The sequence below is a fragment of the Sinocyclocheilus grahami genome, unplaced genomic scaffold (genome assembly GCF_001515645.1).
Source record: "Sinocyclocheilus grahami isolate Dianchi unplaced genomic scaffold, SAMN03320097.WGS_v1.1 scaffold2634.1, whole genome shotgun sequence".
Lineage (NCBI taxonomy): Eukaryota > Metazoa > Chordata > Actinopteri > Cypriniformes > Cyprinidae > Sinocyclocheilus > Sinocyclocheilus grahami.
The window spans coordinates 1-16689 of NW_015507813.1; the positions used below are offsets into that span (position 1 = coordinate 1).

The 16689-nt window shown below is 36.6% G+C and overlaps 1 protein-coding gene across 1 annotated transcript in view; it reads left to right on the top strand.

The window, feature by feature from the left end:
• The first annotated feature begins 2185 nt into the window (after positions 1 to 2185).
• Positions 2186 to 16689, top strand: part of LOC107575427 (uncharacterized) — a 33596-nt gene continuing 19092 nt past the window's right edge. The window contains exons 1-10 of the mRNA XM_016261804.1: positions 2186 to 3635; positions 3690 to 3721; positions 3806 to 3877; positions 4007 to 4193; positions 4866 to 4976; positions 5116 to 5297; positions 5397 to 5555; positions 5711 to 5810; positions 6254 to 6278; positions 11558 to 11589. Of these exons, the coding sequence (XP_016117290.1) occupies positions 2186 to 3635; positions 3690 to 3721; positions 3806 to 3877; positions 4007 to 4193; positions 4866 to 4976; positions 5116 to 5297; positions 5397 to 5555; positions 5711 to 5810; positions 6254 to 6278; positions 11558 to 11589 (2350 nt within the window). The remainder of the gene's footprint in view (positions 3636 to 3689; positions 3722 to 3805; positions 3878 to 4006; positions 4194 to 4865; positions 4977 to 5115; positions 5298 to 5396; positions 5556 to 5710; positions 5811 to 6253; positions 6279 to 11557; positions 11590 to 16689) is intronic.

Genomic DNA, 16689 nt, shown 5'->3' on the forward strand with positions numbered 1-16689 from the left:
GAGGAGGAGAACAAAGGAGGGAGGAAAATGTTTTAAAGAGCATGCAGGAATTAGAGGAATTGTTAATTTTGTTATGATAGTATGTCCTTTTAGCAGTGGAGACATTAGCAGAGAAGGAAGAGAGGAGTGACAGATACACATTAAGGTCAGTAGGATTTTTTGATTTGCAACATACGCTTTCAGCAGCCGTAAGCTTAGAACGATGTTCGTGGAGAACATCAGACAGCCAAGGGGCAGAAGAGGTGGTACGGGGTTTGTCTGGAAGATAGGGGGCAGACAGTGTCTAAACAAGATGTAAGAGTGGAGCAGAAAGTATCAGTAGCACTGTTAACATCAAGAGATGATAACTGTTTAGGGCAGGGCTGTCCAAACTCGGTCCTGGAAGGCCAGTGCCCTGCAGAGTTTAGCTCCAACTTGCCTCAACACACCTGCCGGGAAGTTTCTAGTATGCCTAGTAAGAGCTTGATTGGCTGGTTCAGGTGTGTCTAATTGGGGTCGGATCTAAACTCTGCAGGACATCGGCCCTCCAGGACCGAGTTTGGGCACCCCTGGTTTAGGGGGAGGAAGCAAAGATGAAACCATAGCAGATAGCCGGGAGGGTAAGAGTGAGCATAGCTTACGTCGAAAGATGACATGTGGAGGGTTTATGTGTTGTGTCAGGAACCATCTTGAGGTTAAGAGTGAGGAGGAAGTGATCCGAGGTGTGCAGTGGAGTAACCAGTATGATCAGTGGATCAGTGTTGTGTGTAAATAAGGTACAATATTGAGTGTACAATACAGATTGTGTCAAAGCAACTTTATCATGAAAATAGTGTGTGTTAGTAAAACAAAATTAAATTCTGCTGTAGAGCAGCTCTAAAAAGAGGACAATAGTAAACAGTCAACTTTTAGGTTGAGTAAAGAGCTTGATTGTGTCTTATTGTGATTAAGTCCTTACTCTGATTATTGAAAATAATAGCATTTTTGGTGCACATGTCAGTCCAAAAGATCTGCTTTGAAAAACATTTAATATTTGTGTGTAATGTGAATAAATTATCATAGTAGAAAAACAACATTTTAAATTTTTTCTTTTTTTTATGCCAGGTGGTGTATGGTCACTGTTGACTGTCATCTCTTTAATCCTGTGTGAGTGCAAGCCAATAGTTTTCTTCAAACACATGGGTCTGTTGACCCTGCAAACTTTATAACATTTTTTATACCATCGGTTACATTTATTTCTTAGTACTTAGTCATTGTAAAACTCTTAACATAAGTTGATGATGCAAATAAACAGACCAGCTAATCTCACTTCCAAAATGCTTTCCAAATGCATACATGTCTTAATGAAATATTTAGAAAACATGTCAAATTTAGATACATGTATTTAGATACAACATGTCAAAACAACTGAACAGTGTACTCCACAGATCCTGCATTTTTGCTAACTGTTGAAAGACAAAACTCAGTATTGAGAAATGCATGTAAAACAGTGTAAACTCATGTGTTTCACGTTAATTTAAATGTGCTAAACATGCTAGAAATTCACCTGGTTTGGTATTTGTGTTTTCTGACTTTGATCCCATCTTTCTCATTCTCAGCTTTCATATCTACCACTGCTGCTGAACCAAGAGCAGCAGTTAGTCCAGCTTATGGCTGTGTGCTTTATAATGAAACGTACATCTGCAGCGGTTCTCAGTATCAAATGTATTGCGACACAAGAATGCATCATTTCTACTACCAGAGAGACCAAGACCAACACCAATACCACTGCATGAGTAATGACTGTATCTGTGTTGGTAATAATGACACCTGTGCATGCTACTATAATACTTCGTCCTGCTTCTGTGAGATCTTTAGCAATAACATCATAGTCCCTACAGCAGTTCGACCTGTCTTGGACTGTGAGTTTAAGAATGACACGTACATCTGCATTGGTGCTCAGTACCACATGTACTGCAACACAACGGTGCATTATTTTAGCTACTCCAGACATCTTTACCAAAACCAATACCTGTACGAATGCTGGAGTAATAACTGTGACTGTCGTTTTAATAAGGACTCCTGTTGGTGCTACAGTCATACGTCATCCTGCTTCTGTACAAATTATGGCTATAATATCACTATCTCTTCATTACGTAATCCATTCACAATCCCTGACTGTCTGCTTTATAACGACACGTACATCTGCACTGGTGCTCAGGACCACATGTACTGCAACACAAGAATGCATCATTTTTACTTTTTGAGGTATCAGAGCAAAAACCAATACCATTGCATTAGTAATAACTGTTACTGCATTGTTAATGAGGACACCTGTACATGCTACAGTAGCACTTTGTCCTCCTGCTTCTGTGAGACTTACAACAATAGCATTGCTCTCCCTACAGCAGTTAGTTCAGTTACAGACCCTGACTGTGTGCGTCTTAATGATATGTACATCTGCACTGGTGCTCAGTATCGCATGTACTGCAACACACAAATGCATGCCTTCTCCTACCAGAGATCTCAGTACAAATACCAGTACCTGTGTGTGAATAATGACTGTGACTGCTTTGGTAATAGGGACACCTGTACATGCTCTACTAGCACTTTGTCCTCCTGCTTCTGTAAGACTTATGGCAATATCACCGCTCTCACTATAGCAGTTAGTCCAGTCTATGACTGTGCACGTTATAATGACTTGTACATCTGCACTGGTGCTCAGTACCACATGTATTGCAACACAAGTGTACATGATTTCGATTATGATAGATACCATTACTACTGTTTAAATAATAACTGTTACTGCTTTGGTAATAAGGACACCTGTACATGCTACAGTAGCACTTCATCCTCCTGCTTCTGTACAAATAACAGCAGTAGCATCACTATTCCTGCAGCAGTTAGTCCAGTTTATGACTGTGGGCTTTATAACGACACATACATCTGCACTGGTGCTCAGTACCACATGTACTGCGACACAAGAATGCATCATTTCTACTACTGGAAATATAGAGACCAAAACCAATATGAATATGAATGCTGGGGTAATAACTGTTACTGCTTTGGTAATAATGACACCTGTACATGCTACAGTAGCACTTTGTCATCCTGCTTCTGTAATACTTATGGAAATATCACTGCTCTCACTACAGCTATTAGTCCAGTCTATGACTGTGGGCTTTATAATGACATATACATCTGCACTGGTGCTCAGTACCGCATGTACTGCGACACAAGAATGAATAGTTTCTACTACTTGAAATATAGAAACCAAAACCAATATGAATATGAATGCTGGGGTAATAACTGTTACTGCACTGGTAATAAGGACACCTGCACATGCTACAGTAGCACTTCATCCTCCTGCTTCTGTACAAATGACGGCAGTAGCATCACTATTCCTGCAGCAGTTAGTCCAGTTTATGACTGTGGCCTTCATAATGACACTTATATCTGCACTGGTGCTCAGTACCGCATGTTCTGCAATACAAGAATGCATTATTTCTACTTCTGGAGATATAAAAATCAAAACCAATATGGATGCTGGGGTGATAACTGTTACTGCTTTGGTAATAAGGACACCTGTACATGCTACAGTAGAACTTTGTCCTCCTGTTTCTGTGAGACTAACATCTTCACAACTATTGCAGGTGAGCGTGTTTCTAGACCTGAATGTGGAGTTTGAGTTTACTGTATTCATGTTGAATTGATGAATTCCCTTATTTCAGATCTAATTATCGCACTGCCGGATCAATGCAGGGTAAGCTGAACATGTTTTTTATTTACACAGTGCACAGAATCTTTCAGTTTTATTTGTAAAGCTCAGATGTGATTTCAGAGTCAGACCTCAGAAGGATGTCTTCAAAATCTTCTTGAGCAGATAGAGAACAGTGCAGCTCAAGAGCTCCCTTTGACTGTAAGTCTTCAAGATAAATAACAATAAATAATTGAATCAAATCAATATAATAGATGATTAACATAGCAGTGCTGTTTTAATGGCTCTCTTGATGTTTACATGTACATAAACTATTTATCTGATCAATAGACTGTGATGAGCATTTTGACTGTGGTCTTCAACACTTCAGAGAAGATATTAGAGTCATCATCAGTAAACCCAGCTGAACTAGCCTCTTATGGAAACAGTGTGTTAAAAGCCAGTGAGAAACTCATTTCTACATTAGTGAAGCAGACAGACACTAGTGACAGTGTCAGTTTTACTTTTGCTGCTGTAGGTAAGTGGATACACAATTATTATTGATGATGATGAAACACAGATTTGATGTCAGTGGCTTTTTATGGTCTAGAGCAGGGGTTTTCAAACCTGTCCTGGAGGACCTCCAGTCCTGTTTGTATGTCTCCCTCATCTAACACACCTGATTAAACTCATCAGCTCGTTAGCAGAGACTGCAAGACCTGAACGGCGTGTGTCTGATAAGAGAGACATACAAAATGTGCAAGGCTGGGGGTCCTCCAGGACAGGTTTGAAAACCCCTGAGCAGCGGTGGGTCAGACAGCAAAAAAATTATAAATGCAGATACAGTAACTCTATAATTGTGTAGAGTTACAAATGTTTTAACAGAAAACACTGCCTGTATATTTTCGTGTTGATGTCAAAGGTCCGTATTTTGGTGCTATTTCATCCATCACTAGATAGAAATGTCTTGAAAAACCCTCACCCTGAAAAGCCATGAGAAACAAAAATGCAACATTAAACACAGGTTCACTTACAGTATAGTTTATGGAGACCTCAAGGTTTTTATGTGAATATCTGCTGCTTTGAGCATAAGAACAATCAACATTCACAATACATTTACCAAACACTCAAAGGAGAAAAACAGAAAGTCAGTGCAGTTTATTGTGGTAATCAATTACAGGGTTTTGCTCTTGTGCTCTTGTGTAGATAGAAGTCTTCATGGTTGGACCACAGGTCACCTTAGAGAAAATCCCTCGACTCGACACAACAAATTCACAAATTCTCATCGATCTTATTGGGATTGCCAGGAACAACAATGAAAGTATGTCAAATGTTTCAGTGTGAAAAAATAAAATAAATCATAAATAGAGAATCATACCTTTACCACTAAACCATATTTACTTTTTTTTATTGTTTTACATAGTATGGCATATACTGTAGTTTCTGTTTCTGTCTCACAGGATCAGCTGCTGTGGCTTTCATGAGCTACAACACGATGGAGAATCTACTGAAGCCAGACTTCTTCAACACATCAAACAACACGATTAAAACCATGATGTCCACTGTGATCTCAGCTACTCTTCCCAAAACCACCAACACTGAACTCACCAAACCAGTCAACTTCACCCTCAAACACATCAGAGTGAGAGACTCAAATGTGCTTTTGTTTTATCAGAGCACTGATGAACATCTGAAAACATCTAATATTCAGTGTTTTAATATTTTCTTCTTGTTTTTGCAGGAGTTTGATCCCAGCGGTTCTCTGTTCTGTGTGTACTGGAATATCAGCGAGTGGATTGTAGATGGTTGTTCTGTTTTAAGGACCAACAGCAGCTACACTGTGTGTTCCTGTGATCATCTGTCGACATTCGCTCTTGTGCAAACCAGCCATCAGTCAGAGGTGCGAAAGAGAACAAGTCAAACCTTCTCAAAATATTGAAGCATTGAACGCACTAGCATAATTCAAATTCAATCTACAGTAGATGATCAACATTTCTAGTGAACACTGAGAACAGCACAGATCTGGCACTCATGTTCTCTCACATGTTTTCTCAGAGCGACTCACATCTGGCGATTGTGGTGTGTGTGATCGTGGGACTGGTGTTCATCAGTTTGGCTCTGTTGACCTTTGCCCTTTATAAGTGGAGTCCTCTGCGTGATTGGATGCGAGGTTGCGTTGTGCTGGGACCTGAAGGCTACAACAGGGAAGAGTGAGTTTATTTTATTTTATTTTTTAAGAAGGAAATAAAACTGCTCAGGGCTTATGTAACCTTTCTGCTATCTGATAAAAATCTGATAAAAATCCAACGTTGCATACAAAATTAAAAAGTTAACATGAAATAGTCTTTCAACACTGGCTCAGTTTGTGGTTCTTGGTTGCTCCTGGGTTCTGGGTTTCTTCACTAATGTCAGTAAGGAGCTGGAGATCCTCTTCCTGATCTTGAATCTTCATCTTTCCTGATGTATTGTGTCCTCAATAGTGAGGTCAGACCTTTACTCATTTTACCATCATATTCCATAAGAAATCCGGACATGAAACACTTTTACAGTTGTTTTCACTGAGGTCCTGTTTCTGTTGTGGTAATCTGTGACTTTTAGAAAAGAATGTCAGTGTGTTTAATCTGTTACTGTTCCATTTCCTTCCTGTGACGGAATGTTCAAAGGAACCAAAATTATTCAAACTCCGACTGTCAAAAATTCTAATTTAAACAAACACAGAATGCCTTTGATCTGCTGTCTGTCTGCACAGCATTACTCCTTTCAAACTCCAACAAACATTTAGGCCCATTTATTTAAAAAAAAATACTGTCCAGAGACAGTAAAGCTTCAATATTTACTTCAGAAATTCAACTCTAGTCTCTAAACATTATACATTATTTAAACATTTATTATAAATAAACTCCATTCTTGTTCATGAGTTTCAGAGGTTAATTTGATCTCATTAAGTCACTCAGCTCCTCTCGTCTCATTCCTTTCCAGGTTACGCAGCAGTACACGAAGTTCTTCAGATGTCCGTGCTGTGGACTCAAACTCAACAGCATCAAAAGTGTCCCAAAAAACACTGAGGAACACAACATCATGTTAACCTTAGAATGCACGAACCAAAAAAACAGCACAGATGCATAAAGGGGTCAAAATGGAATGAATGAAAAAGAAAAATAGGTGACTTATTGAAATATCTAAAACAATTGATGGTACAAATGTTTTAATATATCAAACATCTTTATTTGTCCACTTTTATATATGCATGTAAAAAGAAGACTTTTCCTAAACAAACTCCAAACTAATTTAGATCTAAAGTATGTTCTCGACTGAGCCTTCACTCTCCACATTTCTCACAGACCATGTGAAAATGTTCTTTTAAGGCAGAGACAACATTTCACATCAGATTTGTAGCTTTCTAAGCATATCTGTTGGGCAGAGTTTAAACCTCTTCCTTTGTTTGGGCCGTCAGCTGTCCTTTGCTGTGGCCTTTCTCTACTCATCTACTGCATCTGAAATCACATACTGTCTGAATAGCTTGTACATACTTAAAAAAGTATACATGTGTACAGTATGGGAGAAATATCATCAAACATGAATGTGATTAGTATGAATGCAATCTGAATGTACTACATCCGCCGCCAATTTAGCATTATCATGTGAGCTGTGGAGTGTGTTGAGTACTTATTTTTTCTGATGTTTTATGACCCCATTTATGCATTCAAGGGTTCAGGAAATCAAAAGTATCATTATTATACAGGCCAGTTCACACTGCAATGATACACGCTGACCAATGTGGACAATCACCTGATTACAGTCCCTCTCTCCTCAGATATTCCACGACCCGACACACATTTTATTCTGCATGTTCAGTTGGCAAAAACAAGACCAACTCCAACAGATGCAGACAGCGGTAACACACTGATCAGGCATAACCAACAAACATTTCTGTTGCCGTCTGTTGGTTCAGTGTGAATTGACCTATAATCTCAGCTTCTTTCTGCAAATGATATTAAAATATGTTATACATGATTCTTAATATTACAGCTGTCAATATTACTGATGTAAAACAAGTAACTATTTTATTCACACAATATTTTTTTTGGAGGAGGGCAAAAATATATTTACATACTCATATTTTTTGTTACTTAATAGTAAAGCTGAATATGGCATTAATGCTAGTAAAAAAAAAATTTAAAAACTGTTAAACTATACAATTATATTTTACTATAAACTGTTAAAAACATTTATATTTTATTTTGTCAAGATCAGACAACCGTTCATTAGATGACTGTTATGCAAGTTTCTTATTTTATAGCTGTATTGATGTAAACCTCATAATGTATTTTTTATTTTTTTTTTACATGTAGGATTTTCTTGGTGGAGGGTGAAAAGCTTATTTTATCAAACTTAAATGATTTCAAGTAAATGTTGGCAAATGGAAAACCTATAAACTATGTCATGTGTGGTAAAGGGAAATTAATTAACTTTGCATGGCATCATGATGGTTTAGTTGTAAAGTTATGAATTTGTAAATATTGCCCAATTATATTTTTGTTTATTAAGCTCAGAAAGCTGACTGTTTCTTCTGCAAGGAACCTTTTTTTTTTTTACAGTGCAGTATATTACTTTAATCATATGCTCATACAACATATGAATATGTTTTTAGATGGAAGGGAAGGCAGTTAAAGTGAATATGTATTCTCATGTGGCTTGAATTTTTGTTAAAACATAACTGCATTTTCCTGTATTATTTTAGTGTATTTTGTTACAAATGTCTTAATTAACAAAATAATAAATGATAATAATAACTGCAATTGTAAACATGTTTTTTTCTCTCTCTATAATGTCCACAAAAGAAAAACTTCATAACATACTGACCTGATTTCAGAGGGATACCCCAGTTTGAAATCATGCCATCTTCCACAGCATTTCTGTATTTAAACTGTAACATAAATAACCCTTAGAACTGCATGTGCACATTTTCTATTATTTTTACAATATGAGTCAATAAACCGAGTTTGAGGGATGGATGAGACTCAAAATGTCCATTTTACTGAAGAAGCTAAGAAGGGAAAGTTGGGAAGCTGAGAAAAAACTAGTGAATGATTACCAGCAGCTGCCAGCGTTACAGCAGCCATTACAGCCCAGGTGGAGTCACTGGGTTAAAACTGTTAAAAACCTGATCATGAATTACATGACACTGTGGGAGGTCTCTGAAAATGCACTTTATAGGAACTGGACATGTGAGCAATTGTTAGGCATGCATTTGTTTTTGAATTTTAATTTGTGGTGGAAACAATGGATTTAGAATCATATCTCCACTGCTAATTTGTTTATTCTCTACCTGTTAAGGAAATTTGTCCTCTGAACTGGTTTGTGGATAAAGAAAAATACACTTGATTGTCAAATGTGACAATGGCTTCCACCTTTCATAAATATATATTTTTTTTTCTTGACTTTAAATGTTGGTTCTTATTTTCTCAAAAAAATGTATAACATGACCTGCGGTCAGATGTAGAGCTGCGAATCAAAAGTCGATTCAAATCCTAAAATTGGATACGTATATTCAGAAATGAGATATCAATTTGTGTGTGACCATATTAATGTGACTTTGAACCAGTACTGGTCTTAGACTGCTGCTGGCACTAAGCAAAACTTTATCGGGGGCCCTTGTCAGTAAAAAAAAAAAAAAAAAACAGATTGACTCCTTAATCTGTTCTTTCCGAGCAGTTTCACTGTCATTAATCTTTAATACAAACAAAACAAAAAAAAAGAAAGAAAGAAAATGACAAACAATAGGAAAAATACAATAGAAATCAAGCATCGCATTGGGCAAAACATAAAATAAAAAAAATGTATTATATCAAAGAGAAACAAGACTCTTTGTTGTGTTTCTCATTTTTGTTCTTTTCTTCTGTTCTCTATTTTTATGGGAAACAGTATGTTACCTTTTTATCTTTATTATTATTATTAGTAGTAGTAGTAGTAGTAGTAGTAGTAGTAGTAGAATTAGTATTATTAGTATTATTTAATTACTTTTTATTTATTTATTTATTTATTGCAGTGTGGTCTAAATGTTTTCTTACTCAGATATTAGAAAAAAAATACATATTTTAATTTTTTTGTCCAAAAGCAACAGCATGATCTAGACACACAATATATGAGATGCTGCATAAAGAGTGTTTCAAATGACAGTGATCCGAGCATGAAGAGGACTCGTGGACTCATAAATAATAACTGCAAAGAGCACAAGATATTTGCTGTTTATCTTTGATCTTATGATAGACATGTTTTTGATGACGTCACAAAAATGCTATATACATTGACATTACTTAAGACTTGGATTAAAGGTGCAATCGAGAGAGCAATGCCCATTCCAGTAACATAAACAATAAAATAATAAATCAGTAATTCTCAGAATACATTTTAGAGCCCCAGCACAAGCACAGTTGATCTTCTGTGTTAAACTTACTTCAAGGCAATCAGTTTACTCATTACCTCTTTGCATGCATGTATAAAGCCTGTGTGTGTTGTCCGTATTTTGACCATACATATACACAGAGCAAAATCTGTGACACATTTACACTGCTCGGTGTCTATATAAGTCCAGTCAGAAAGCATTTTTGCATTTCATGAGATACAGTCCAAAATGTGTGTCTTATCAAACAAGGTAAAAAAAAACACACTAGTGGTCCATACTAGAATGGAGGCAGATGAGAACGCAGATTTGTGCTTAATTGACTTTACTGTATTGCATATTTGCATGCATTAGTAGAGAAGAGTCAGTCATGCCACAAGAAGAGCAAGTTATGGTAATTTGATTGGAGATAAAGTAGCCAAAAATATGCATAAAAATTTATTATTTACAAAAGACCAGCAACATGCATTAAGAAATGAAATATAGTAAATTTTGGATCAACTTTAACAGACTCTTCTGTGCAAGAATGACTTGAACTGTTTCTAAGCCTGTATGTGAGTGCCAACAATCAGTAACAATGAAGAACTAACAGACGATAATCAGTTTACATCAATGCAATTTTAATTGGTCTTTCTCTCACACATATTTTAGCTCTATAATCAGACATTATAGTTAAATAATTTTGAAATTAATTGTGTTATTTTGTTTATGTTGAGCTTTTATATTTGTACTGATAACACTGTGTTTATGAACTGGATGATAATGCTCTTCTCCTCAGGAGCTGTAACCTGTCCTGACCGCTGCATCACTCCACTTCCTCACTTGATCATGGGGAAAAAAGATTTAATATTGAGATCAAAAGTTTGTCATGCCACCACAGACACTGACACACACACACACACAGATACACACACACGCATCATTTACAGAATAATTTAAGATAAAACTGGAATTAGGCTACAATTCATATTGTATTTTCATATTACTTATATTTTATATTCTTATTTGTATTTCTTATATGTTCCAAGTTACCCATAAATGGCTTGTTGCTAAACTCAGTATCACTTATTAGACTCACATTTTGCACATTTTAATTAAAGTTGGACAGTCTGGAAAGAAAGTCACCTTTTAGCAATGATAGAGAATTTAAATGAACCGTCACTCACATTTGTGAAACGCATTCAGTACATGCTTGCAGGAAATCCCATAATGAAGTCATAAATTCCATACAGTCCATACATCCCGAAACTACTTCCTCAATGTCAACTGTGTTTTCGTTACATGCCGAGTTCGCATCCTCAACGTAATTGGGTTTTTCGTGACATGCTGAACCTGCATCTTCGATGTAACCTGTGTTTTCGTTACATGGTGAACCTGCATCTTCGATGTAACCTGTGTTTTCGTTACTTGGTGAACCTGCATCCTCCATGTAGCTCGTTCTTTCAGGATACCACCAAGCCTCTTCCTCAAATTCACTGGTGGTTTCATGACAGCTGCAGCTGCATTTCTTATTGCAAGTCTCATGCACTTCGTACATCCTTCTTTGCTGTTCTTACATCCCATGACTTGTCTAGCAAGTTTAATTCAACAGTTTGAGCTGATTTGGAAATATTCTCAAATCCAACTTGTTTGCATTAGAATGTGATTTGCATAAAAGCTCCTTCAGGAGGGCAATTGGCATGCACCTAAAGGATGTCCAACCAGCCCACGGTCTGCGCAACTATGTGTGTATACAGTTGCATGGGCTCAATTGAAGCAACACCCCAGTTAATGTAGGTGCTGACTCATCAGTGACCGTAAAGTCTTACATATTGATAATGTAAAAAAATTTTCATTTTCGTTATGAACAGACGTCAAGATTACCTTACCATACCATTTTTATGGACTGTAATTAGGAGTCATTTTATTACATTTTATTACATGCGACATCATTTCAGCATGATAAAGGTGCTCATCTGCCCGTAAGTGAATAAAGCAGATGAGCAGAAGAATGAATGTTAAATGAATTCTATCGGGAGTTTATTTAAGTCCACACTCAAGAGTGATAAAAGTAACACTGAAGCAGTGTTAAAGTTATTGTGATAATTAGCTGATTAATTAAGTGATGATTGACCGTCATTGAAAACACCTGATGTTAACAAGTAGAATCACCAAAGGAGAAAATCACAGTTTTTAAGTCACCATTATAGTGGTCAGTGTTTGCATTAGTTGGGCTCTTGACCCTTGACTTTTTAACATTAGGTTTTGTTTGGTTGCTGTAACTGAATTATAACAGCTAGACAAGGCAAACGCAAAAGTCATAAGATGATTATTATGTTTTCACATATTCATTACTTGATCTAAATCAGTGAACTCATTTAGAGTCTAGTCTCTGTGTTCTATACAAAAATATATTTATATTTATTGTTTACGACAGTTTTATGATTCCATTGCAAACGATCCTGTATTTTCTACAACTTTTGGAAGGATTTCTTACAAGCTGCTCTGATCAAAAAAACCTTTGTAAAAGTCTTTACTTTAGGCACACAGACATCAAGAATCAGCGTATGAATCTCAACAACAGTGTCAAATAGCATATTCAGATAAACAGATCAACTCTGAACATCACAAAACAAGCTACTAAAAAGTCACAAAGACAGCAAAAATAAAATAAAATAGTAAGAATAAAATATATGACAAAGACAATTCAGCACATAATTTATTCATGCTCCAATGCATGATGGGGGCCTTCAAAATGCTCTTGACCAGTTAGAGAACATTACAGCTCAAGAGCTTCTTTTGTATGTAAGTATTCAAGAAAAAAATCATAAAACAATCAACAAATCATGACTCAAAGTAATTTAATAGATTACTGACATAGCAGTGCTGTTTTAATGGCTCTCTTGATATTTACATGTACATAAACTATTTATCTGATCAATAGACTGTGATGAGCATTTTGACTGTGGTCTTCAACACTTCAGAGAAGATATTAGAGTCATCATCAGTAAACCCAGCTGAACTAGCCTCTTATGGAAACAGTGTGTTAAAAGCCAGTGAGAAACTCATTTCTACATTAGTGAAGCAGACAGACACTAGTGACCGTGTCAGTTTTACTTTTGCTGCTGTAGGTAAGTGTATACACAATTATTATTATTAATGATGAAACACAGATTTGATGTCAGTGGCTTATTATGGTCTAGAGCAGGGGTTTTCAAACCTGTCCTGGAGGACCTCCAGTCCTGTTTGTATGTCTCCCTCATCTAACACACCTGATTAAACTCATCAGCTCCTGATTTTAAACATTAAAGTGATTCATCACAAAGAGTGCCTTTTGCTAGACAAAAAGGCTAGAATATGTCATCAAGTGTTAGAATCCCAATACAGAGGCACATATTCCTCAAAGCGCTCCTCGGCTCACCAGGATGATGTTTCACACACGTTCAACAGACAGACGGTTCCAAAGACAACAAAAGTTGGTGACGTATTCAGCAGGTGCCCCTTTTATACTTTCGGGTACCCGCCTATGACGTCACGGGCCACGTGGACCAATAGGATTGGAGTTGTTTTACGCATGCTTCAGGTACCGGTCACGCAGACAGTGTTCCCCAAAGTGTCCACCAGGATGCAGCATATCATTCCCTCTCGGGGAACCATGGTTCCATGAGTAACCCGAGACGTTTTGTTGTACCTCACTGATACCAGTTTTCTTCTTAGCAAGAATTGGACCTTAACCGATTGCAATTTACAGTGTGCTCTTACCTGTACTTGCTGTGTAATTACCTAAGAAAGTACTGGATAATATAAGGTAACTTCATTGGTTAGGGTTAGGTTTAGGGATAGGTTCAGGGTTAGTATCCAGTTGTTACCCAGTTATTGTAATCAGAAAGTACATAGTATGTATATGTGGAACAGGACTGTAAAATGAAGTGCTTCATACTACTGAAGTGCAACACTACTATAATTAATTTCTACTTATAGTGTACTTACTAGTGTTTTGATAGGAAGATTTATATTATTTTCCTGCTTTGCATTTCTGTTTGCAGTGTAAATTATTATAATTTTTTTGCATTGAACTAATCTCAACATTTCAATGTCTTTAAGTCCTAGTGAATACTGTATTGTAAATCCCACAAAGCAGCATTTATTGATTTATTGGGTTGTTTGTTTGAAGGGAGGGTGAATTTGCATTGCGTGTTTAGATTTCATGAAGGTGTAGCTCATATACAAGAATGACAGAAACAATAACGACAGACAAGATGTTCTTGCTTACACTTTAAGAAGAGCTGGGCTATAAACAACACAATTGGCAACCGAGTGCTGGGTAAATATTGGACAGTACACATGCTGTGTTAAAGTAACCCAGCAAGTTGGCTTACATGTTTGATCACACTTTATCTTAAAATGGACATGTTTTCCAACTGTTTTGAATAGGGCTATAAATAGATTTTCTTGCTTACACTGAAGAGCTGGGCTAAAAACAACACAATTGGCAACCGAGTGCTGGGTAAATATTGGACAGAACACATGCTGTGTTAAAGTAACCCAGCAAGTTGGCTTACATGTTTGATCACACTTTATCTTAATGAGTGTGTCATTTTAAAATGGACATGTTTTCCAACTGTTTTGAATAGGGCTATAAATAGATACATGTTTTAGTCGCAATTAATCAGACCTTTTAAGCCATCAGATTGAAGTAGTAAACCACCCTAAGCAAGAAAATCGTATCTGTCTTTTTTTCTGTCATTCTTATATAGGAGCTACACCCTCTTATAATCATGATAAATGTCTTATAATCCAAACAAGCAACCCAAACTAATCCTCCCTTCATAGTTATGTATTGTCTTCATTTTTGAATGTGATCATAATGAAAAAATAAAATAAAATCTTCAATGACGTTGTTTGAATTGTGCAAAAAAATTAAATAAATAAACAAATGTGATTTTTTTGAATGCATCCACGTACTGGATCGCAAACATTCCTGGAGTTCAGCAGCATAAAATAATCTGATTTGCGAAATCAGGTTCAAGGCTTAGAATAGAAATGTATGTCCACCAGGACAAACAAGCAACCCAAACTAATCCTCCCTTCATAGTTATGTATTGTCTTCATTTTTGAATGTGATCATAATGAAAAAATAAAATAAAATCTTCAATGACGTTGTTTGAATTGTGCAAAAAAAATTAAATAAATAAACAAATGTGATTTTTTTGAATGCATCCACGTACTGGATCGCAAACATTCCTGGAGTTCAGCAGCATAAAATAATCTGATTTGCGAAATCAGAGCCTGAGCGAAATCAGGTTCAAGGCTTAGAATAGAAATGTATGTCCACCAGGGTTGCGCTTGCACCATTGTAGATGCTCAATGTGATAAACTGCCGACTCCCAAGATAGATGGTCTTATTACTGGGCTCTTCCATTGGAGAAAGTGAAACGGCCAACTTGGATAACATGTGCCTTGATAACCAATTACTTTACAACCATAACATCGTTGAATTTCTGGGTTGTGCAACAGTCATTCACTGTTTACGGATACCATGCATGAGAAGCGGCGTAAACTGAATCGTATCTGTCGCAAAATTGTCTGAGATTTCTCATATAAAACAGCTTGTTTTGATGTAAACTCTAAAAAATAGATCAAGCCAAAATGTATGTTTAATGGCAATCATGTTGAAGATTAGCCGAAAGACTGCAGATTAAAAAATGATAAGCTATTTTCTCATACACACAGTTTATTCAGTGCAGTAAAGCCTCTCCTCCATTAACATCCATTAAAACTCTGGTCTGCTGCCCTGCGGTACGCACCGATACACTTTGTTTTGTTAACCTTGCAGGATTGCTTTCAAGCGGCTTTTTTCCCAAGTTCATCTTACTGCATGACGCAAATTAGGTTAATAATGCAATTTTGTGTGCTTCAGTAGTTTATTTGCGTGAAATAAATTTAACTCATTAAAGGCACAATATGTAAGATTTTCGTAATAAAATATCCAAAAACCACTTGCACATTGTTATATGCAGTTGTGCACTTACGTTACCCCAAAAGTTTCCAAGGATTTGTAAATTATGTCTCGTCCCGGTTCATTGTCGCCTATCAATTACGTAATATCCACACTATCGGTTTCCGCTTTTAGAAACTATGTCAACACACGTGGACAAAAAATGCTGCTGCAGTTAAACTAAATCCATTACGGCAGTCGCGAATAAAATAAAAATGAAATGAAAAGTGTTGAGTGCAGCATTAAATTTAGATCTGGTCAATGTTGCACAATGATTCTTATTCCGCGTTTTAACAGTGTTGCGCGTTATAACCAATCACACACGAGTCTGTTGAGTTTCTTAATGCAGCGGCCAATCAGAGGCTTTCAGATGAGTCATCGCTGAAACTCTGCAGTTTTGTTGAGTGTGCACGCTCGCTGAGTGTATTCTTTCATCATAAACAACGAAGTGCAGATGTACGTATGATGTAAGAAGGAGATTCATTCATCAAACAGTGTTTAGACAGCTTTACTGATTATAAGGGGAGTTTTTTGAGAGTGCTTTAACTCGCATTATACTGAAGTCAGGCATACTGTTCTTTGACAATGTAATGTAAAATGTTCTTTGCTTGCTTTCTCTATATAATTAATTCGCTGTTTGAATAACTTTGGAAG